Here is a 25,881-nt window from a genome sequence, read left to right as displayed (position 1 = left end):
GGTAACAACAAGAACTATGAAAGCAGCTAACATTTCTTGAACCCTAACTATGTGCCAAATACTGTCTTAAGTGTTTTATCAATTACCTCATTACTTCTTTCTAAAACCAGTATATGGAGCAGTCTTAACAGCATACTGATTTAAAACATTTATTTTTTTTCCTCCAATTATTTCTTTCATCCATGCTCTGTAAAATCTCCCACTCCTATGCCTTCAGGGGTTATTAGACAGATACCACAGCTCTTCAGCTGCATTTTGTTGAAACAACAGTCCCATGCCAGTAATTAAGATTCAATTTCAGACATAAAAATTCAAGTCCAGTCTAAATCAAAGTCAATGCCATATCCATTTCAAAGTGGTTCCCACAAATACAGAGCCAGCCTGACCCTCACTACCTAGACTGGGAAGGAAGAATGGTCACGTTTTTGCTCCTCTTCCTCCTTCGTCAAAGTTTGCATCTAGATTTTTCAGAGTTGTCCTTGATGGATATGTAGAAAAGAAAGGGTAAAGGGCGCCTGGATGGCTCAGTCGGTTAAGCGGCTGCCTTCGGCTCAGGTCATAATCCCATGGTCCTGGGGATTCAGCCCCGCATCGAGTTCCCTACTGGGCGGGGAGCCTGCTTCTCCCTCTCCCTCTGCCTGCCTCTCTGCCTGCTTGTTCTCTCTCTGTATCTCTCTGCCAAATAAATACATAAAATCTAAAAAAAAAAAAAGAAAAGAAAAGAAAAGAAAAGAAAAGAAAAGAAAGGGCAAGATTGTTTTTATGTGAGCTTGCTGATGCCTCCCGTGAGTCAGACACCCGAACACTGGTTCTCTGGGGAGGTATGTGTCAGAGCTCTTGCACAGACCCCGGGGAGGGCCTTGCTTTGCGGTCGCTAGAGGATGAGGGTGCACTCGGAGTTACCAGGGTTCCTCTCACTTGCCGCCTTCTCCCAACCTCACGGTCTCTCGCCCTATAGTACACGTGTGTATTTCACCTGCTGTTGTTCTTTTTTTTTTTTTTAAAGATCTTTATTAATTTATTTATTTGACAGAGCTAGACACAGTGAAAGCAGGAACGCAAGCAGGGGGAGTGGGAGAGGGTGAAGCAGGCTTCCTGCCGAGCAGAGAGCCCAATGCGAGGCTCGATCCCACAATCCTGGGATCATGACCTGAGCCAAAGGCAGACGCTTAACGACTGAGCCGCTCAGGCGCCCCTGCTGTTTTTCCTTCTTTTAGACTATTATTGCAGACTGCTCCATCAGCCTGCCTTCTTCAAATTTCTCTGGGTGAGAAACCAGGATCACACTTCAGCTTTTCCCAGAGTTATTTCACAGCGTTCTTCTCTGATAGCAACAGTAAATTTGGCTTAATGCATTCCCACTTCTCAACAAGCCTATGGCAAGGCAGCCAACCGCCCCCTTTTGTAGTTACCTCAAATTGCTACAATTGGTTTTCTTTGTGTCCCAGTCACTGGGCTTTGGGAGGGAGTGCTGACTTATATTTCTCCCTATTTGGGAGAACATAGTATCTATTCTCTTCAACTTTATGGTTTTAGGGCTAGGGCTATGGTAAAAAAAAAAAAAAAAAAGTATCACTGAACTCTTGTTATATATTTGACAATTCATCAGAAAGAAGCTATTATTATTCCTGTTTTGCAGTTAAGAAACGGAGTTTAGAGAGATTAAATGACTTAAGGTCACAAAAAATAATAAATGTTATACCAGATATTTCAGCATGCTTCTCTAGAATTTGTGTACCAAACTACCACAGTCTCTGATTGAATCAATGTCTACTTCTTCCCTCTCATTTTCAACCAATGATCCTAGATCAGCCTTTTGAATGAATAGAAAATATCCAACTCAATATATGATTACTCTGGATTTTTATAGTCTAAAGGAAGACCACACCTATTTGCTACTTACTATTCTCCAGATAGATGCCAAATACTACCTTGAACTACAGTGTACTTCAGAGTTTGGCTTCTAACTTTTCTCAAGGCTTATGTTAATGCCATTCTATCCTTTAATTTTTGTGGAAGTATTTTATTCTGCCATGCCAGCAAGGCTAGTTTCTTCACTCAAGGAAAATCTTTGTCCCTTATTTCCCTAGTTAACTTCTTCTCAAACTTACAATATTTTGACTTCTTATTCTGTCACTCAGAATTATTAGTCCTTCCCAACTATGTGTCTGATATGTGTAGCATCGTCATCTACATTATTGGCAATTGTACCTGATATAGTTCCATCTGTCACAAATAAAATTATAGACCACAGTAGAACATGATGTTAGGTGAATGCTCATGAGTGTTTCTGTTGATCTTGACTGGGCGTGCTCATGTTACTGGGGTTGGCTGGTCTATACAGGCACACATTGACTCTAATCCATGTGGCCTTCATGATCCTCTGGAGACCTGCAGACTAGCCTAGATGTGAACTCATCTGTCAAGTGACTGAAGGGCCAGAATGATACCAATTGTACCTCATTCGGTAACATATCCTCTAAAATCACATTAGCCAATCCCATAATCAGGAGATTGATCCAATCACATGGCCCATTGTGAATGGGCAATATAAAGTTACATGAAGAAGGACATAGAAACAAGAAGGTAGAAAGGATTTGGACAAATATATGTTTCTGACTTCAACCATTTGAGAGTCTTGATATTCCATCAGATAACTTTATTTCAAACTATTTAGAAAAATAAAAGGGAGTGCTGATATACATTCTCAGGAAATTGTAACAATAAAAACTAGTATTTTGGCTCTGGCTGGGTTTTCCAAGAATCTAAATAAGGTTTACAGGAAATGATTATACAATTGCAGATCTTCCTAAAATGTCTGATTTTAATAAGATGTACAATAAAAGCTATATATTTTCTCAACAAGTTCACAATCTTTAGTGGGATTTAGTTTCTACTATATATAGCACTAAGTTTGATATCCTCAATTGCTATCCCAATTTGTATTCATGAAACATGACAGATCTACTGTATTTGAAAATCATGATCACTGACTATTTCTTTGGAAACAAATTCTCAGAGAGCAAAATAGAAATACTGATTTGGTGTTTTGAATGATATATCCCATAATCTCTACATTGCAGATACTATCTAATTCTAAAAAGGCTTTGCAACATGAAAATATGACATTACCAAGCATGCAGAATATTCTAAATCTCTCAGAGGACACCTTCCACTATGTCAAGGGGACAGAATGCTGCAGTCGGTTTCTTTTGATTTAGGATTGCTTCTGTCATCACAGAGAAAAAAAATAACAACACATAATAAAAATAATCTAGAATGACTAAGATAATTTTAATACCAGACCATAAACTCCGATTCAAGCCTAGGAAGCTAAGATAATATCCTGAAGTCAGTAGAAGCTTCTTTATTTGATAGCAAACATTTTAAATGTCAACATTTTTCTGAACTTAAAATCAAAACCAAAATAAGAAGAGATTCAGTTGCATTGCATTTTTATATTTAGTGACAGTGTCTTTCTCTTGTATTTATTGGGAAATGTATGAATACATAGAATATACTAAGCACGTAGATTACAAAATGTTTTAAAAACTCATTTATCTTTCTCAATCTTCTGTTACAATTATTTTTGTTCTTTTTTTTTTTTTTTACAGTCAGTTTTCTATTACTATTTCTGTTGGCCTAGATCTTACTCTAAGGCAGCAAGAACTTTTGACCCAAAAGGATGTCAACCTACTTTGTACTGGGTGTGCTTCTCATCCTCTTTCTATTCTTTGTTGTAATTTCTGATGGGACAAAAAAGATATCTATATATATCTTTTATCGCTGGACTATTTCATGGTAAAAGAATATTTTATGATAGCACACAGCACGTTATATTAATTAAGGTATGATGTTTATACCACATAAACAAGAAAATTATACAAATGTTGTCCCCCTCACCCCCCAAGGAGAGCCAGTTGTTAAATATTTACATCACTGAGTATGTGATACTACCACACATTCTTCACTTGGAAGACCATGCCCTCATTGAGTGATATGCTGTGTGGGATTCAGTGTTTGTGGATCAAGCATTGTAAAGCTTGTAATGCTGGCTGAGGCTCTGTGAGCAGAAAAGGAAAATGTACTCAGAATGAGTATATATATCTGAAAGGATGAAACCACTGACCCTGACATGAAAAAACGGGCCCAGTAGAGTCAACTCTCCGCAAGCGAATAGTGCCATAATTGGGTACTCAGTATTGAAGTTTTATGTATTAAGAGAAGGAGCATTCTTAAAATTGTGTTCAGACTGCTATTTACATGTCAGTGCCAAGAAAATGCATAGTTTAAAATAATATTCAGATCTAGGGACGCCTGGATAGCTCAGTCTGTTAAGGGTCTGCCTTTGGCTCAGGTCATGATCCCAGGGTCCTGGGATCAAGCCCTGCATCGGGCCCCCTGCTCAGGGGGAAGCCTGCTTCTCCCTCTGCCTGCTGCTCCCCCTGCTTGTGTTCTCTCTCTCTCTCTCTCTGTCTGACAAATAAATAAAATATTAAAAAAAATAATACTTCAAATGTAGCACATATGAACTCGTGCCAGATTGTCTGTAAGACTTCTGGTTGTCTTTTTCTTTTTTCTCTTCTTTTTCCTTTGTCTATCTCAACCATCCACATTAACAAACATAGTAGTAATAAGAAAGTCAATTGAGATTATGATTCATTTGGTTATACATTATAAACTGTATGATAAAATGAATAGCCTAAATTGCACTTTGATAGATTTCAAGCATTTCACAAACTACCAGAGTATGAATGCCATTCATTTCTCTCCCAAACTATGAAGGAAACGGTAGTTAAAAATGAAAAAAAAAATTCAATGTGTCTAAATATAAAATCTAAAGTTATAGTTTAAATATACTTGGAAGATAAATTCTAAAGATGAATTTAGAATTAAATTCAATTACCTAATTTCCTGGACCATGTACTTAAGTTAACTTAGAGACATGGTATTATATTTCTGTATATAAATTTATCTGAAAATAAAACTGATTAATATATTCTGGAAATAATGTCTCAAATCAAATAACTTATGAAATTCCTGTAAAATTAATGACTTGGTTTAATTTATTCATTTCATAGTTGCATATGAAGGCTAGCTGCTCAGTGGAGGAAAGACAATATTTAAAAAAAACATAGGTGCTAAATAAAAAATAGAGCTGAATGGTAGTAGCTTCGGGAAAAAATTCATTATGAAATAAATCAAGTTTAAAGTAGGTAAAAATCTCTGTTCTCACTGCATAGTGAAATATTTCATGACTTAAACTATATGAGGACATTTTATTTTGGTACATATATGTTATTAAAGATAATGGCCACTGACATCAGCGATGAGAAGTCTTATAATAAGTAAATTAATAAATACCATTTATAATGATTATAATGATTTATGATAAATCATTATAATCATTATTATATGTCCATCAATATGTAAGTTCAAATAGTACTTTTATTTTTTTATTTTTGTTCTTTTATTTGATTACCAATGAGAATAAATGTTTTCTCAAAATTTATTTAGCCTTTTTTTTTCTTTTGGGAAGTTTTGGTTAGTATCTATTTCTCATGAATCTGTTGTTTTATCATTGTATTTTTCAATATTTATGAACTTTTTAACATATTAGGTCGGACAGTCATACATTATAGTTTTTGTAATAGTTTCTAACATGGTTTACCTTTTAATTTTTTTATATTGTTTGAGTTAACTAGGATGGTAGATGACTCTCAGGAATTTTGCTCATTGTTGTCCAGTTATTTATCTGACCATTTATTTTTGGAGTCCTGGAGTACTTTTTATTTCTCTGCCTGAACTTAACTATTTGTACTTCTCAGGAAGTTTTATTTTATGCCCTTCCCAGGGAGATATATACCACATCTGACTTCAAATTTTGTCCAAGTGCTGATGATTCTCACATTTACATTATCATCTCAAATATGCCCGGCACCCTAGCCAGATTCCTGCAAATTGCCATCTGGGTGTTCCCCACTCACCCCAAACAAAACAAGCCCCAAATTATACTTGTCAACATTCTTTACCCCTATAAATGTGTTAGCCTAAAGTAAAGAGCAACAGCTATCCAGTATGAGAAGTCTGAACTTGCTTTATCTCAGATACATTCCCTCCTCTCCCCTCTACCCCTATATCATAAATGTCCCCTAAATCTGCCATTTCATCTTCTTTCCATGTACCACTGCTTTTCTTCAGATGACATTTCCTTCATCATTGAGAGACTGGTTTCTTTCCAATCTTTCAAAATTGTTTTTGTAAATTTCCTATTCTAATAACTATATTTTTCCATTTGTCAAATCAAATCTAAAGTCTTTGTGAAAAAATGTAATTAGCTTTACTAGTTAAGGAAATATACACAATAGGATTTTGAGAAATATGTTTATTATTATTGGTTTTAGTATCACTTAAATATTTAAATTTTCTAGAATGAAACCTGTAGCATAATGTTCAGAAGCATAAATGAATTTCTTCTGTAGTTAGACATTTTGATGACAGCAGCAACATTATGAATGTTTTTGATAGAACAATTTCACAATTAGACCAATACTCATATGTGTGGTTTTATTTAAAATCAATGATGTCTATAATGCCTGTGCTACTTAGGCAGTCATTCCAAATTCCTGACAGAAATCAGTAGATGATAATAAACAGCCAGACTTTGACATTATTAAATGATACACGAGACAGTTATGCTAATTTAGCCTTTGACTTATCCATCATTTACCATCCAAAAGTCTCTTTTGAAGTAAAATTGCAGTTCTATTACTTTAAAAGATGTGTGTCTGCCCATAATTTTTCATTAAAAAGACATTAACTTTTCAGAGAAATCACTAAAAAATGTAATCCTTATTTGATTCCAGAATGCAAGGATAAATAAAAGATGAACATTATTCTTATGTCAATTAATTTTACAAATCACCCTTCATCAAGATTTTATGTAAAAATGATTACCATTTATTTTCTTCATGGTATGTGAAGAAAACCTATCATTTTACATTGTGATAACATATTTACTTTTTTATGTTGTTTTGCAACAAATGGAAGTAATCAGAGATTTTAAAGATAGTGATGCTGGTTATTACTGCAAGAGTAAGACTAAGAAAGGATGAACGTTGGATAGTAGGAAATTTCTCAGGCTACTCTGTACTAAATCTGTGGTGTTGAGTATGGCTCTGTTTTGTTTTACACAGGTGATTAAAGCAGTAGAGGAAGGCTACCGTCTGCCAAGCCCCATGGACTGTCCTGCTGCTCTCTATCAGTTAATGCTGGATTGCTGGCAGAAGGACCGAAATAGCAGGCCCAAATTTGATGAGATCGTCAACATGTTGGATAAGCTGATACGTAACCCAAGTAGCTTGAAGACGCTGGTTAATGCATCGAGCAGGTATGAAGCCAGACTTGAGAGATTTTCCTAATGTAGTTAATTCACATTGATACCATCAACATTAAACCAATAAAATCATTTTTATACACTCTAATCTATGGATCTATATGACACTAATTTATTTAAATACAGTTTTTGTATAATGTTACTCTCTTGCAATAAAATATTATTATTAAATAATTTAAATAATTAAAAGCGTCAATGCCTAATCTGACTGTAAATGCCAGTTTCAGTAAAATGTTTACTATAGCCAAGTTTAGGTAACATAAAAAAGGTAAATGACGGGCACTGGGGTGGCACAGTTGGCTAAGCATCAGACGGGCTCAGGTAGTGAGTGATCTCAGGGTTGTGAGATAAAGCCCTATGTCAGGCTCCCTGTTGATCAGGGAGTCTGCTTGGGATTTTCTCTCCCTCTCCCTCTCCTTCTGCCTCTCCCACTTGTGCTCTCCCTCTCTCTCAAATAAAGAAATAAATCTTCAAAAAATATTTTTAAAAAACTCAAATGTATGTATTTTGATGTGTTTTGGATCTCACATAGGTGTGCATGGGAAAAAATAAGACTGTAAGATCATACAGAAAAGCCAAATAAGCACTATTATATTGTAAACCAGATATATCTAACAATAATTACTCTTTGATTTCTTTATAACAGATTTTAGCGTCTGTCATATTTTATGAACAGTGACAACTCCTTTAGAGATTCTTTGCTCTTATTTGGTTGTACACAGATATTGGGCTAATCATCCCCCTACTGTGAAGTTGGAACAAGACTTAAAGCTGATAAATGAGTAATTTGTGGAAAAAATTTGTATGAACAAATGAGCATTTTAAAAAATTTTCTGAATGTACATGAATACATTTAAATAATTCTGCATATTTGTAAAACATGCTTTTCTCTTTAACCTGATTAATTATAGAATTATCCTCTCAAAAAAAAAAAACAGTTTGATTCTGTACTTTAAAAATATTGCCAGATTGTTATTTTCACTATATTTGAGGCAGTTTTTTATTTTTACAAGAAGTGTAACCAAATTGGCTGCCTATTAGTGTGAACTAAATGAGAAATAATTTGTTGATAAAGTTACATAAGTCCTATGATTCTGACATAACATTTGTTTACTAGGCAAAAAGTCATTTTTAAATACAAATGAGGAATGAAACTTCGACTGCTGTTCAAGCATCATTAACTTTCTGTAGTAGCAACTGGAGAATTTATCTTCTTAGCGATTAGTCCTTATGTTGTTCCTGAAATATCTACTTTTAAATTATTTATTGTCATGTAAAATATTAAGCATTTCTTTCATCTACTTGTTTGAATTATGTTAAGTTTTCACAAATGGACATAAAGAAAGGAAATCATAAAAAGACATTTGATGTTCTAAATTGCATTAGTTTATATTGCTATCATTATAGATTCAGAGCAGTTTAAGAATCTCCAAATAATTTCATATTTTTTTGTGTGCAATATATAGAATGAGCTAGCTAGGTTTCATTTAAACAGATTTGGCTTAAGACTGTACCACTCACTAGCCATCTTTTTTCAGGCATCTACAAATCTTAATTCCAAAAGGTGTTAGTCCCTGATCATTGTCTTTTCCTTTATTCCCACCCATGTCACAAAACTTGGTGATTTCAGTAACCATGCAGATGATGTTTGAATATCTCTCAATACATTGAAATATTTTTCTTCAATGATTTTGGTCACTGTCCAACCTTGAACTCTGCTTCTCATAGTCATGTTCTAGAATTTGCTATTACTAAAATTGGCAACTCTTCCATAATTTCAACTTCAAGATCCTACTCTCCAAATATTTCTTCCTATATTTCTATCTTCCTCAAATCTTTGACTCCCACTGCTTAAAGGCTACAAATTACAAGAAACCCATTTATTCATCCAGATAGTCATGTGTCCACATTGTGTCATGCTATGGGCTAGGTGCTGATTGTATAGCTTTAAGCAACACACTACTGGAGGAGAGAGATATTGAACAAAATAAAAACATTAAAAAACAACTTTGATTTTGCAATAGAGAGTAAGAATAGAATTTAGGAGGATAACTCAGAGGCTAGACTAATTGTGTAGGTAAGACATGATGATGTCTTGCACTAAAGTGGCAACAAATGAGATAGAGAAGAATGGTCAGATGTGCAATATATTGGAGGTAAAATGGATAGTACACACAATGATAGATTGTGAGGGGATTGAGGAAAAGGAAGGAGTGAACTGTTGGATCATATCCTAAAGTAGGGAGGACTTCAGGAGGAATTGGATGTGGAAAAGATGAGAAGTGTGGTTTCAGACGTGTTGAGGTGATATTCCTATGAGAAATATGGAGATGTGAAGTAGCTGTATGAATATATGAGAAACCTAGGCTGGAGGTAAAAATTGGAGAAAAATAGATGCTACCTGAAGCATAAAAGTGGGTAAAATTGCCTATAGTGGAATTCTATCCTGAGCAGAGTAGATATAGGGCCACGTCCTAGGTCCCTCCGAATTTTAAAGTCAGGAGAAGGAGTAGCAGGCAAAAGGAGATTGAAGAGAAGTCAAGATATATTCAATATCATGGTAGCCAAGGAAGAGAGAGAATTATTCAAAAAAGGTTGAGACAAGGTAGGATTCCAAAAGGGAAGTGGTAGTGGTGGATGTTGAAAATTTCTGAGAAGTCAGTCATTTTAAAGATTGGAAATGTTTACCGATTTTGGCAAAATAGAAATCATTGCTCACCTCAATGAGAGTTATTTTTATGCAATTGGTTTGGAAGAAAATACACTGGAGTAGGTTGAAGTGTAAATGGAGTGTGAGAAAGTGCAGAGACCATGAGTAGAAAGGTATTTGTCCTATATCTTATGGTTGAAATTTACTTAGGCATACCCCCACTGATGGACATTTAAATTGATTTAATGTTTATTCCCACTTACAAAAAATTTTACAAGTACCCTTTGTCATTTTCCTCATTATTTCCTTAGGATACATTTCCAGAAATAGTTCTCATCATCATATCATTATTATTATTGGCCAAACCTATGAGTTTAGTACAGTTAAGGGCATCTCATGGGTTGATTGATCCTGTTCTGTTTTCTCATGTATTTGGGGTGACATTTTGTTTTCCAAGTTCTATTACTCCTGGGGTAAATTAACAAGTACGCTTATGTAAGAGCATAAAATAAAGGATAAATAACTTGTGAACTTCCTGGGAAATCAGCTTAAATGCGCTTGAGTTTCTCTAGCAAAGTCTAGGAGCAACTGGCTTTGCACAAACTGGTCTTCATATCTAATTTTGGTAGCATTTTCTATATTATTTTTACAAACAAAAAACAATAATAGGAAGTAAATTCATCTAAATCACCACATGGAATTTTTAGCTAATGTTTCATATCACAGAACACTTACTTATTAAGCCATTATAAGTTTTCATTGACTATGGGTAGAAAAAAAATCTGAATTTTGTGTTCTATATTTTGAATAACTTTCTTCCATGTTAGTATTAGTATATATTTCCCCTATAAATATAAACCCGAAAATCCATTGATTGTGTGCTAACATTACAATTTGTTATAAAAGAGTTAAAGTGTGACTCTTAATATTGCTATTCTCTGTGTTTTAGGGTATCTAATTTGTTGGCAGAACATGGCCCACTGGGATCTGGGGCCTACAGATCAGTAGGTGAATGGCTAGAAGCAATCAAAATGGGCCGGTATACAGAGATTTTCATGGAAAATGGATACAGTTCAATGGACGCTGTGGCTCAGGTGACCTTGGAGTGAGTAATTTTTCTGATAATTTTTACATAATTGCTGGGGCGAGAAAAATTGTTCGGAATCCAATCTGGATGAGGTCAAAGGCAATCAGTTAACCTTTGTCCATGTGTGACAGCTTTCAAAGAAGCCTCTTCTTTTTTAGCCTGTACTGTTAACAACTGCATGGTAATTCTTCTGTGGCCAGTATCGTTGCTTCTTTGCTTCAAGACAAATAGCATTTGAATATTGGAATAATTGGAATAACAGCTCCTTGCTAAAATACTGGCATTTTGTTTTGTGGAAAAGATGTTTTCTTGACAAAGTTTTGATACTGGTACTTATATTATATGAATGTAATTACAAAACAAACTGTAAGCACAATTGGTGTGGCTAGTCCTACGTAACGACAAAACACATTCTTAAATTTTGGCTGTAATGAATACCCAGGTGGCAACAGCTTAAACAAACTTCCCAGGCAGGAATCTCATTTAACCTCTAACTGGTGCACCTTTTATTCTTGCAATACAAGGATATATTAGATTCTGCCTCTGATTTGTTATTTGGTACAATCTCAGTGAAACCAATTGTGCCCTTTTCTGTTTGCACGTTTAAGATAACATTTATCAAATCTTATTAAATAAAAACCACTAGAGTTAAATATTAAATTCTTTAAGGTTGTAAGTTGTTTGTATTTTATTATATACTCTGTATGTGTAATTATTTTGGCCTAATATTTGTTATTTGTGAAAATTAACTGTTGTTACGGTGGTTCCATCTAGCCTACATGAACATGAATGATGTTTTAACCTGTGAATATAATAATAACTTACTTTAAATCACCTATAAATTCAAAGGTTAAAATATTGTTGTAAGGATTAGAACATGGTAGAACATTCTAAAGCACTAAACCACAGTCCTTATTCCATTACTTCTCATAATATGAACATTGAACAGTTGTCTTTCACCATTTCTAGGCTGACATTCTTTGCTTCATTGAATTCACTGCCCCTCCACACAAATGGTAACAGGGTACCATCATTTGTCACCAGATAATGTCACATTCTCAGCCTTTCTCTTCCTCATATCTGTAACTATTGGACCTAAACTCACTACTCAGCATGCTCTCTCAATTTGCTGAATCTCATCCTCACCATCACCTCCAAATTGTATCTATTTGATGACACATATGCTTTGCCCATTATTTCTTTGGATGCTCAAAGAACTCATCTGTGCTATATTTAAAATAGTAAACAGAAAATTTTGCTGATGATTTAAAACTATTTTTACATGACTGCTATTTAATTTTTCAGTAACAATGGTCATTTTAATTTATTAAAGTCATTTGTCATTTTATATTAAAATGGTACTGTAGGTATTTCTTCTACCCAATGTCAGATTACTTGTAAATATATAATAAAATTATTTGCATTAAGTGATGTCTCTTTTTTTATTAAAATAGCACACATATATATATATTTACATCCACTATCTTTTTGCTTCTTCCTTCACAGAATAATTTTAATCACAAATAATGGTTTTTGCATTACTACCTCTCTTTTACTTTATCTCTTTGGGGCCCCAAATGTTGAATATTTTAATGTTATATTTTAGCGTTTCATTTTTATTGCTTTTAATTATTTTTTCTTGACTTACTTGTCGACTCCTCTCTTCCCAAACTCTTTGTTTTGTATATTTTCTTTCAGGACTTAATAGCCTTCTACTATCTTCTAATTATGGTTCTCCACCCCATTTCTATTCTCTAGTTTTTGTCTGATCAGTTTTTCTCTACTTGGTTCAGCTTTTTCTCTTTGTCTCTATTACTTTGGTATCGTGTTGCCTCTGGCCATATTGCCTCCTTTCAGATACCTTGTCCTTTGATTTATTTACCTTAACCAGAAGAGTAAAGTGAAATTAGGAGACTCCTTAACATCTTCCTGTTCAGAGATGTTGGTCTCCATGCGTCAGTTGCTTCAGATTTCTGGGCAGATAATTACCCATTCCTTACTAGGAACTGAGCCAGCAAACCTCAAATCCAGTGAAGTTGATTTCCAGCACCTTTAAATACATGTCTTCTTGTTTATTGTGCTTTTTACCACATCTTTCCGATTTTATAAGAAACTATTTTATCAAAATATCATTTAAATAACTCAGAGGACAGTGAATAATCAGTTACTTGTTTGGTCAGGAATATAAGGAAAGGTTATCTGTGCATTTTCCTTGCCTTTACCCAAAAAAATTATTAGACACATGGCAAAGGCGCTGGGATATGAGCAAAGACAAAGACAAGCTCTCAAACATTTAGATAATGATTTTTTACACATGGTCTTTACCCAATATCTAAATACTAATTTTATGGAGGCCACATAGTGCTATAATAAAATAATAAAGTATTATTATCAGTGTTATTGCCAAGGCATAATAGAAACTGAGAACTGGAAATATACCTGTGATAAATGCTTAAGTGGGGGAAAAAGATAGGCTCAATTACTAAAAGGCAAGAGATCAAATTACCATTTATTTAAACTAGAATATTATGTTAGAATTTATGCCTTCAAATTTGTTCTCATAGTGGGCTTAGAAAAAGGAATAAAATATATTACGATTTTTCAGAACTGCATACTTTGATAAAAATTTTCCTTCATATAGGTTTAATTTTGTTTGTGATGTTCTCTTTCTTTCCTCCTTTCTTTCTTCCTTTTCTTTTGTTCTTTCTTTCTCTCTCCTTTTTTTTTTTTTTTTTTGCCAGCACATATATATATGGCTTAATGTGGAAAGGAAATGAAAAACTTAATCTAAGAGTTAAAATGTGTTCAGCAATATGTTTCTCAAACTTAAGTGTTTCTGTCTGCCATTCTCTGTGCCTAAACCTTGCTATTCTGTGTACAATACACAGAACAATTGTGGCAGTAATCTGTACTCTGGTGTGTAAATGCAGTGAATTGTGGTTGACAGGGGGAATTGTAAGCTTGCAGTGAGTTGCAAATTGAATCCAAAGATCTGTATTAAGGACAGTATTACAGCTGCTTTTTAAACTTATTGTTAGATAAGTACTGTCAACTTTTGATTATTCAGAAGACGAGTGAAATCCAATGAATTTAAATATTTTGCCAATTGTGTGTAAGCTGAAGAGATTTATGTTAGTATTATTTATTAAAACGGGGTCTTAAACTACTAAAATGGAAATTTTACAAATCTAGGGCTAAAATGTATGCACACTAATTCAAGTAGATTTCTTAACGTATCAATAGAGACATTATGCATAATTTACTATATACCTAAAATACACACAGGAGTACTTACTCTCATCTGCATTCTACATAATTAAGCTAACGTTTCTAGTCTAGTTCATAGTCTCACAATGTCTCACTCACTGAAAACCATGACCAGTCATGGTTAATCTTTGCCAAATGTAGATATATTTATCTTGTGCAGTAGATCTATAAATGATTGTCAGGATTCTTCTAAAGGAACCCCAAAATTTCAAACTTACAAATGCATGATCAAATTATGACAAAAGGAATAAACATTGAAATTTAATGAATACTTATTAATCTCTCTTCTCCCTTCTCCTATCCAGCCAGTGTTGGTAGAGTAAATACCAGTGATATGGCTAAAAAGTGTGTAAAGCAGAAGGGAGAAGAAGTGAGGGAATGACTCATCCACAAATGGATGAGCTAAATCCTGAATAATCAAGAATTGCTCCAACATCAACTAGACACCTCTTGTTATTCCTTATTTTTCATTCTGCCATTTTAGTATCATAATATCACTGTTTTCCATTGTTTAACATTATGGAGTAACATTTGAAAATATGCTGAAATGTAATTACATCAATGGCAATTCATTATATTCGCAGCTTTTCTAAAACTAATCATGCTTTGTTGACAAAAGCCAAGTTATTTTTATGTAACAATACTATTCTTATCATGTTTAAATTCATAAGCCTCTGTTGAAATATAGTTCATCATCATTAGAATTGGCTTTGGGTATTACTTAAGATTACACATGGTCATGATACATTAAGTATAATATTTATAAAGGGGATACATTTAAAATTTTACCTAGCTATAAAATTTCCTATATAGAAAAATGAAAAGAGTAAACAGCATATTTTGCATCATTCTGAAAAAATTTTTGTAAGTAAAGCAGTAACTTCATCATTAAATATAAAATACTTTAATTTTTATCAAATTTCTCTCTTTGTTACTGCTAACTTGACAATTTAATATACTTTAAAGAGCAATTCTTAAAAATCATGAAAGTAGAAGACAAACTACTTAAAATACTTTAATTCATTTATCAATATTGGAATAAAATTATTTAACCTTTTCTAGAAATGTTTTGCTGATACTATTCTAATTGTTATTTGTAATATAATTAGAAAAATATTAAACAGGATTTTTTAGGAAACTTCTTGGCTGCTGAGAACAATTTTAACTTGCAGAAATGATCTTATTTCTCCCCAACGTTTTCACTGAAAATCACATTGCATAAAGATATATGTACATTGCATGCATTATAATTATGCTATTTTCTCAATCTCTGCACATTAATTTGACAGCTTTTGAAATAAGTAAGATTTTATTTTTTTATTTTTTTTAAAGATTTTATTTATTTATTTGACAGAGAGAGAGAGCGCGAGAGCAGGAACATAAGCAGGGGGAGTGGGAGAGAGAGAAGCAGGCTTCCCGCTGAGCAGGGAGCCCGATGCAGGGCTCGATCCCAGGACTCTGGGATCATGACCCGAGCCGAAGGCAGACGTTTAACGACTGAGCCACCCAGGCGCCCCGACAAGTCAGATTTTAAAAACATCAGCATTCCATTAAAAACACGCATAATTTATGGCAATATACAAAATGCGATGCTGTGTTTTCATAACTACGTTTCTTCCATGGAAAGAGGGATGGGGAGGAGGTGGGATGGAGGGAGAGAGAATTTTCATAGTCTGACCTTCCATGTGCATCTTAGGGGATAATCAGATCATAAGTTGACCTTGAAATAAAATCTTATATTTGGGAAAATTTAAACAAATTTAACTTAAAATCTAGATATATGGAATGTGGAAGAAAGAAAGATTTTATTTGCCTGTAAACCCAAGCTCTCTAACTGCATTTACTAATCAAATACAACTCCTCAAAACATCTGTTCTTTAACATGACATAGATGTCATTAAAAATTTTAGATTTGTGCAATTTAAGTACATATATATAACATTAGGACTTTCGAACCTGGATTCTGGGTTTATAAAGCATATGATAAAACATATGTTTTAAAACTTCATTTTAATTACTAATTATTTAAATTCTCTAGCAGAGAATGATTATTTTCAGGTTAAGAAATTTTAGTCCCTATCACCTGACTTAGGTCCAAAGTATGCTAGTGAACACACATGAATACCCACATCTATGCAGTTCTTCATGATTCATAAATTGTAGAAACATGAGAATATTAATTAGCTCATAACTGAAATTGCTATGAAGTATAGATTGGGTTACCATAGTGTCAAAGAAGTATGTGTTCAGTTTCCACCATTAAATATCTTCCTTCTTTTAGAATTTTTGATATACGATGTTATCACTACAGAATTCTCATTTTACAAATGAATAAATAATTGTATGTAATTTGAAGTACTTTGCTCAAAATCATATCTCAGAGTAATGAGAAATTAAAAGAGTATGGACTTTGGCATCAGGTTCCTGGTTTAGTGTTAACAGGTTCCTGGTTTAGTATTAACCCTGCTACCCACTAGCTGTGTTATCTAGCCAAGTGATTTAAATTCTCTAAGCCTTCATTTCCTCATCCATGAATGATTAACAAAAATCTATGTCATAGACTTATGTATTTTCCTAGCATATAGGAAGAAGAAATCTTAATTTTCACCTATTATTTTTATATTAGTGCAATGTTTGTCAACTGGGGGAGATTTTGCTATTCAGGGGACATATGGCAAACACTTTGTCTTGTCACAACAAAGGGTCAACTGTGGTGCCATTCTTCTGGTATTTGGTGGATAGAGGCCAGGGATGTTGTTACATATTCTATAATGCATAGAGTAGCCCCTACAGCAAAGATTTATCCAGCCCATAATGTTAACAGGGACAAAGCTAACAAACTCTAATGTAGTAGAAAAGAGAAAAAAAAAATTAAGCTCAAGTTTCTTTTATCCCATTGCTAGTCAGTAACTAGCTATTTTATAGTCTATTGCATAACTAACAATAGTCATTTTGTTTCAAAGTGAATTTTTACTGTTTTCTTTTCACTTTTGCTGATGATTATCTTCCATGACTACCTTATAGATCAATTGATAGATAGATAGATATAGATATAGATAGATATAGATTATTTTGTACTCTGGTGTCTTGTAGTTTTAATACCCTCTAATGTTTAATATTCACATTCTAAGAAAGAAAGAACTGTTTCTACCCTAAGTATAAATTGCTTCTTTTTTTAGCTATTGCCATTTACTAAACCTCCCCTAAAAAATCAAGAAAACATAAAAGGAAAAAGAAACCTAAGATATTATTTAAATAAGCAATTATTTCCAATACTAATATATGTAGAACCTAAGTACACATTTTTAAAATTTCTATTCCCTGATACTCTCTTGAGATTTACATGTTTCCAAAGCTATCGGATTTGACATATAATGATTCTAATGTCATTGTATCCAATTCTAAAGAATTCTAAGATACTCTGAATGCAAAAATATCCTTTGAGTATAATGTATTCAATAAGGTAATTATCTAAAGAAATCTAACACGGCAAACAGTTTTGTCACTTAAAAATCTTGATTTGTTATTTTTTCCTATAATTAATGTTATCACTTGCCAAACATACCTGAATAATTGTATTTGCCAAATATATACTCTAGGAGTATAGAATTTCTGAATATCCTATGAAATAACAATTAAGAACCATGGATTTTTGACTTTGAGCTCCATAATATGCTGTTAGTTTAGAAATCTAAACATTTATAATTTTCTTTTGACTAATAAGCTTGTTTAAAAGAAACAGTAGAAATATATCTTGGTTGAAAAGATTTTCTGAGAATGTGTAATCTTCAGAATGCTCTAAATGCCAGAAGAGCCTAGATATTATTTGGTAAAGGAAGAAAGCTCTGGTACTTTGGGTTCCAAGTAAAAAATAAAATATTTGAAAGTGTTATAAGAGCAATGTAGTGAAAATTATCCCGTAAAGATATCTGGTGTATAAAATGATTGTACTGACTGAGTCCTTTGAAGATTTTGGTCTTTAGCTGCTTAACTGTAAAATTTTAAAAGTATATTTTATGCTTCTTTTAGCAAAAAAAGAAAAAAAATTGTTGTTCCTATTGTAGGTCCATATTTTCAAAATTGTTCAATGAAATTGTACCTTTAATTTAAATATGTTATTGGTAAGCCTGTGCAAATTTGTTTTTCCACCACTCTGTGCCACCAAAATAATGAAGCCTAAAAAAGGGGGCAAATATATATTATAGCACCCCTTATTATTATAAGTTAAATGTTTGACTGCAAACAGATTTTCAAGGTACAATTTGGGAGACTGCCTTTGAAAATTGGACCCCATATATCTAAATTGGGACTGTAATCTAATTAGTTTCTGCAAAATGTTTGTGTCTTTGCCAGCGTGAAATATTGAGGTGTGCTACCAATTGAATCAATACATACATCCAATGTGTGCTTTCTTCATGCAGGGATTTGAGACGGCTTGGAGTGACTCTTGTCGGTCACCAGAAGAAGATCATGAACAGCCTTCAAGAAATGAAGGTGCAGCTGGTAAATGGGATGGTGCCATTGTAACTTCATTCCAATGTCACTTCATCAAGTGAATGATTCTGCACTTTGTAAACAAGCCCTGAGATTTATTTTAACAAAAAAAAAGGGGGGGGGAGGGAACACTCAGTGATTTCTAAACCTTAGGAGAGCGTTTGTTTCAGCCACAGAATTTGTAATCAGTGTTTTGCTAAAATCTCCTTATCTTCCTCAGTGTCTTCATTTTTCGTGAAGCAAATATAACCTGCATGGAATAAAAACATGAGGTTAAACATTATCTTATGTTGCAACAAGAAAATCCTTTCCACTACTTCTACAAAATTTTATAAATGAAAATTATAACTATATATATAGCACCTTTACAGACTGAATTAAAGCAGCCCCTTTCAAAACTTCCAAGGATCTACTTGAAAGGAAAAGTTTATAGCCATTTGTGGGCTAACAAAAGCTGCAATTTACTGAAGTTTACTTCAAGTCTTATTTGTCTACATAAGTGTATTGAAGAGCAATATGATTAGGTAATTTCTTAATAGATACCTTCTTTTGTAATTTTAAAATGCTGTTACACAGCGTTAAGTTATAGACTCTAGTGTATAAATATGTTGCTTGATCAAGGACAAGTACAATACAGGGTGCATTATTTATTTTTCTGTGTTATAAAATTTACTTTTAGTTGCTCTTCTAGAAACTATTAGGTAATAAATGTGTATATACTGTATAATTTGCTATATACCCAGGAATCAATTTAAGTTGGAGTTTTGTGTGTGATGCTTGCACATGTGTGCGTTATCATTCTGCTTGCATTTTTAATAGTGTTTTTATTTTAGCAACATACAGGAACAAGTGTTCCACAGTGTAATATAAATAGGAGAAGTAGGGAAGCAGTAAAACGAAAATTTAACACAAGCTTGTGTCTTTCTTCCTCTCGTATGTCCAAAAGCTACTAAATCTCTTTATTCACTAACAGGAAATGTCTATAAGATTAAATCCCCTTTGGCTTTTTGGAAACACTTTGTGGTATCAGTGACAATGCAGTTCTTCTAGCCATTAATCTTGCACCGCTGTAAGAAATTTCACCTTTCTGAGTCCCAGAAAATATCTTGTCAAGCAAAGTTGACACCGAAGGGCACATTTTCAGCAGGATATAGAAGGATTTAACTGTTAATGTTGTTAAATCCAGGCACATAGCACTAAGCATTACCCCTAAGTGTTAATCCTCCATAACCATTTCCCTTGTGGTTCAGCTCTAGATTTTTGATACTAAGGCAGCAATGGTATGATGAAATATATATATATAAATATATACATATACATATTTCCTTCAGAATTGTCTTTGTTTCAAAACTTAAGTTTTATTTGTTGATGGCTGTTTATTCATTTGGTAATTTCTTCTTGTATTCAGTTTCATCAAATTGAACTTATTTTGATAAACCAGTCCAAAGTATTATTTAGTTGGCCTTATTAAGGAATATAAGATATGTTCTATGTATATTTTATGTATCACACTTGGTGAAGACAGACATTTGTGTTATAAATTATATGGTTTATTAGAATTTGAACAAAACTGAGCTCCTTGGTGAAATAAAAAATTTTTATAGTATTACATTTTATAGAAACCATGGGATGACATGTGATTATTCAAGGAGTATTGCATTTGAACAAAATATAGCCTATGTATGTTATCAAGGGCAATAGTATATTGGAGTAGTCTGGATTAATGAAATCCATAGAAAATATACCTGCATGATATTAATGGTATTGTCTTTTCCAAGCACTTGTTTTAGTTGAATATTAGCACATACAAGAATAAACCTTGAAGGAATAACTTCTTTCTACTTTGCCAACCTTTTACTTAAGCAGTAAGTTCTCTTTGCTAAAGAACATGGCAAAAAAAAAAAAAACAAAAAACAAAAAAACAGAAAAACCAAAGGTTCTAAACAATTCTCAGATGGCATATTTAGTTTGGCCCAATTATGGCTATAATTACTTATTAGATTTATACTATACCATGGGTCCTAACAAAATACACTTCAAGTATACTTTAATAGATAAGTGAAATTTGCAGAGAAAGTAGAAAAAGGTGGATTTAGCATTGTCTTGATAAAATCACAAGTGGGCATCACCATTATGAAAGATGCCTTTGTTCATTTCAAGAAACAAAATGAACTGAATTAATTCTTTCTGTACAAAATAATTGGAGACATGTTGCACTTTATTGAATTTCATAAAAACAACTGAATTTAATTCATAAAGTAACAATTGAGAACCTTCAAAGTAGGAATAGACGATTTAAAATACAAACTACCATAAATGTTAGGACTAGCCACAATTACTTACACATAACAAAGATATTTTCTGAATGTCTTCTAAAAGTTTTATGTTCAAAAATGATTTAGAGGTCAGCACAGAGTATATCTAAATGATTAGAATTTAAAGTTACAATGTAGATTTCCTCTTTTCACAAAAGAACAGTGTAAATTAATATGAATCGATTCCTTTGCAATTCTGGCATTCCTTTGGGAAAGTAAATTGAGATGAAAGTTAGACACATCGATTTCATCTACATCTCACTTTGGTTGAGAATTTCTAAGGCATGGCAATATGGTTTTAAAATAAATAAAGAGATTTTCAAATAAGATCTGCTCTCCCCCCACATACAAAAAAAAAAAAGAGGAAAGAATTCCTTTCTAAAATATTTATTCACCACTGGATATATCACCAATTGGGAAGTGCCAATCTCATCTATAAATGTGAGAAGTGGAACCAGGAGAGGAGGCAGCTCTTGTGAAATGCGGGGAGGCAGTAACCCAGGGTGAGGTTTGACAAATCTTGATTGTGTGATTTCTTATCCTTTTGGTTCATTTTGTCACCCACCAGACAACTAAAAATAAAACATAAACCCAATAATTTTAGCACATAAAATAGATTTGTCAAATAATACATAATGTTATTGTAACTATCAAGTAGCAATACCTTTAAAGCATGAGTCATTCTCCATGTTGAACTTGGAAAAATAGGCACAAGCAGGGAGTTTTTTTCAACTTACTGATACCTGTGGAAATCACTCAATTACTACTTTTATCAATCATAATTTGTTAAAAAAAATCATAATTTGTTTCCTAATCTTCCCATTTGCTCACATGTTCTTCTTGGCCATTGAAATATCTAAATTGTATGTAAAAATGTAAAGATTTTGCTTTTCCCATGTAAAAAAATGTGCATGGTCTTTTATCTATTCTCTTTTAATCATCAAATCAGTGTTCTAAAGTTGTAGGATTTCTGTAAAAATTATATTCCAATACTTTATCTAAACTTAAATGTGGCCAGCATTATTAGTTTCAGAGTTGCAAAAACAATACAGAACATCCTTCTCTTAGTTTGTAAAGAGTTTTAGCCAGTGTGCAATGGTGAAGAGATAATTTCACATCTTAAGTTTAAATGAAAAATTAATATCTGTTGAACACTTATGTGTTTGCATGTCTGCTATTTAATCTCTATGTGAAAGTCAAAGATTTTTTTAACACCATTATTTCTCCCATTTAAAGTGGGCTTGCAGAAGCACAAGTAGAAAAATTTACATGTGGAAGACATTTTTGTTTGTAATGGTGTGTTGGATGGCAAATTTGTGTCAGATATTAGAAATTTACTAGATGTATGATGTTGCATAGTAGGATAAGGTCTTTTTCCCACTTTTTTTCTTTCTAAAAATAAGAAGACAAAAAGCTAAATATGATAGTAAACTGTGTTTGCTTATGTCCTGCCAGATGTCTAAACTCAAAATAAATAAAAAGTAGGTACAATATGATGATGATGATGATGAATAAACAGTCAAAATGCTAGTTTTATTTGAAATTAATAACTAGAATAAGTCATCATTTTTTCAACTCTGTAGCACAGCTGGTTACATTGAATATTTTTCTCTATTATGTTGTTAATTATATAGTAATGTATCAAAGGAGAAATAGATAAGAACTTTCTTTTCATGTTGGTTTATAAAAACATCTTTTTACACATAAATGATTGAATGTTCTTATTCAGAATGACCACAAAATTATTGCTTAGGAGAAGACACAATTCTTAAAAAAAAGAGAGAGAGAGAATCTATTTATTATAATCAGAATCAAATGTCATTTGTTTCTTCTAAATGTAAATGAAAAAAATTGAAGGTGGCAAAATAAATTATGTTTATTCAGTATGGACTATATTAACAGTAGAGATTTTAGTGGTCAACATATTTGTGAATCTTCAGATTGCAATAGTTTTACATTTAATAATTTTACAGTTTGTAAATTTCATTTATAATAGTCTGAGAATAAAACTTAGACTCAGTCATTTGTTAATATGTTTATTAAATTCTCTTAGAAGCAGCTGTATAGAGTATCTTATTCTAGGCTAGGCATCAGGGTATCTCAAATCCGTGCCTAAGCATTAATTCAAGAAAGGATTAGTGTTTCTGTATTTTTCCCCCATTTGAAGCTCTCTGTGCATTTGGTCTGTGTATATGTTTTTGTAGTGTAAGATATGAAATTTTATATTTTTTCAGAAAATAAAAAACCCTTTGAATACAGTTAAATCCAATTGTCATGCTTGACCCTCCCCCAAAAGATTCTAAACTTACAGCCTTTTTTTTTTAAAGATTTTATTTATATATTTGACAGAGAGAGACACACAGTGATAGAGGGAACGCAAGCAGGGAGAGTGGGAGAGGGAGAAGCAGGCTTCCCGCTAAGCAGGGAGCCTGATGCAGGGCTCGATCCCAAAACTCTGGGATCATGACCTGAGCCAAAGGCAGACACAACTGAGCCACCCAGGCGCCCCTAAACTTACAGCTTTTGTATAATGATTTCAGTTAGTTCTAATAAAAATGTTTGAATTTCCTATGCTAAATATTTAAAATGCAATCAGCATTCATTTTCTTCAAAGACATGTTCATGAATCTTTGTATTCAAGTATTTTTGCAACCAGAGTTTGACATAAGACTGTAGGACATGAGCATAATTGTGTGAAACCTAATTAGAAGTTGATTTGTGACAGTGTAATACAACATTACTTAGAAAAAAAAAACACACAAAATTGTGTGTACCATCTGCAAAAAGAGACTCTGCTGTCTAGCATTAGTTGATCATCTTCTCATTGCCCTGCATCTGCTTATGGCATAGGGTGGAAGAGTTACATTCTTAAAAGAAAGGGTGTCAGTAAGTACAAATGCTCCCTCTTTTTCTGTATATATTATATCATATTGGTCTCCTTTTGTAAAAAGCATACCAAACAATCTGCTGTATTCAAGGAAATTAATCATATTTGTAAATTTTTGCATTTACATTCGTGAAAAGTGACATCACCACACCTATGGAAATAATCCTTAACTCCTTTGCCTATACATAGAAGCAGTATTAGAAGCTATATATATATATATATGTATATATATATATATATATATATATATAATTTACTATTTTAGTAAATAGCCTCATGTAAAGACTCTGAGTACTTTGTTACCAAATAGACTATTCTTGCCTCTCCTTTGCTGCAAATGTAAAGATCTAATGATAAAAGGGATTTTTCTCCCAATCCTATAGACGTTCTTGATCAGGTAGGAGGGATGGAGTGGTGGTGGGAGGTAAATGTTTAATAAGAAGGCACTATTCTGTATTAGAATTTTCCACACATACCTTTAAGATAAGTTTATTGTCTCCAATTTACTGATGAGGAAACCATGACCCAAAGCTGTTAAGAAATTGCCCAAGTCCTGACTGCTCTTCAAAGGCAGGGTGAAAACCACATTCATTTGAAACCAACCCAAAATGTTGCCCATGCTATCTAGATGATGGAATCATTTAGGCCAATCTCCTGATTTAATTGGTGGAAGAACTGACGTTTAGCAAGAAAGAAATTATCTGAATATTTCCACAAAGTGAAGTGTAAACCTTGGTTGGGAACCAGGATCTGAGTGATTACATTTCTAACATATTTGATTTTTAGAGTAAGCCAAACCTTGGGAGTCAAAAATAGTTTTTCTTATTTATAATTCATCCACTGAGTAGGAGCACAGTTTAATTCAGTATATCTTTCTAGTACAGGCATAGTTTTCTCAACTACAAGCACAGAAACTGGCAGTACATATTTATTATTTATTTCCGTCTATAATATCTGAACTTTGCTTGTGGAACTTTGAGGTCTACAAGTGATTCATGACCAAATTGTTACCAAAAGTAAAACATATTGATATTTATTAAAATTCATAGTAGCCATTTAAATCAAGTAGAGTTTTCTATAAAATATTAAATGTCATTTTACTTGAATTAGTAGGCTAAAAAATAATAAATTGGAATAAAGCTGGCAGAAATATTGAACTATGGATAATTCTTTTCATAGCGAGAGCTATTAGTTCTTAAATCGTCCCCCTAATTTTTTAAAGTTGATAATGAAAAATATTAATATTTTGAGGTTATTAATTTCAAAGTTTCTTAGTGATCCTAAGTTTCAGAAATTAAAAATTTGTATCCAATCCTCGCAACAGTCCTTTAAGTGACATATTTATTCTGTTTTTCTTTTGGAAAAAGGTAGAAATCAAGGCTAGGCACGGCTAAGTGACTAAGTGACTTTCTTCAGATCTCTTTTAAAGTTAATCCTCTGCCTCCGAGTTCCAGATGATGCTCTCCTACCTGCTTTGAAATCGGTTCCATCAATTGCACCTGGTCTTGAATGTCTTTGCCTATCAGTCTCCGTGGTTCCCCCACCTAGCCTCTACATGTACGTGAGGGAGTCTATAGAGTGTGCTTGTCTGGGGCCAGCATGACAAAGCCTGCTCTGTCACGCGCTAGTTGTTTGAACTCAGGCGAGCCATTTAACCTCCCTGTTTTCAAGTACCTCATTTATTAAATGAGGAAATCTTTTGACTATTTTGAGAATCTAAGAATACATATATAGCTAGTAAAAATAGTGCTGACCACATAATAACTGTTTAGTAAATGTTATTTA

At 33.1% G+C, this 25,881-nt stretch overlaps 1 protein-coding gene across 11 annotated transcripts in view; it reads left to right on the top strand.

Annotated features, from left to right (window-relative positions):
* Positions 1–23,449, top strand: part of EPHA5 (EPH receptor A5) — a 347,875-nt gene extending 324,426 nt beyond the window's left edge. For all 11 annotated transcript variants that reach the window (XM_073891747.1, XM_073891746.1, XM_025887325.2 and 8 more), the window contains 3 exons: positions 7,197–7,390; positions 10,996–11,151; positions 18,822–23,449. In XM_073891747.1, the coding sequence (XP_073747848.1) occupies positions 7,197–7,390; positions 10,996–11,151; positions 18,822–18,927 (456 nt within the window). In that variant the 3' untranslated portion in view covers positions 18,928–23,449. The remainder of the gene's footprint in view (positions 1–7,196; positions 7,391–10,995; positions 11,152–18,821) is intronic.
* The last annotated feature ends 2,432 nt before the right edge of the window (positions 23,450–25,881 follow it).

Source organism: Callorhinus ursinus, unplaced genomic scaffold, assembly GCF_003265705.2.
Source record: "Callorhinus ursinus isolate GAN/ISIS: 27379988/994484 unplaced genomic scaffold, GSC_fseal_2.0 scaffold4, whole genome shotgun sequence".
NCBI classification, from domain to species: domain Eukaryota; kingdom Metazoa; phylum Chordata; class Mammalia; order Carnivora; family Otariidae; genus Callorhinus; species Callorhinus ursinus.
Note: the sequence above shows the minus strand (reverse complement) of the source record. Positions and strands in the feature narration are given on the sequence as shown.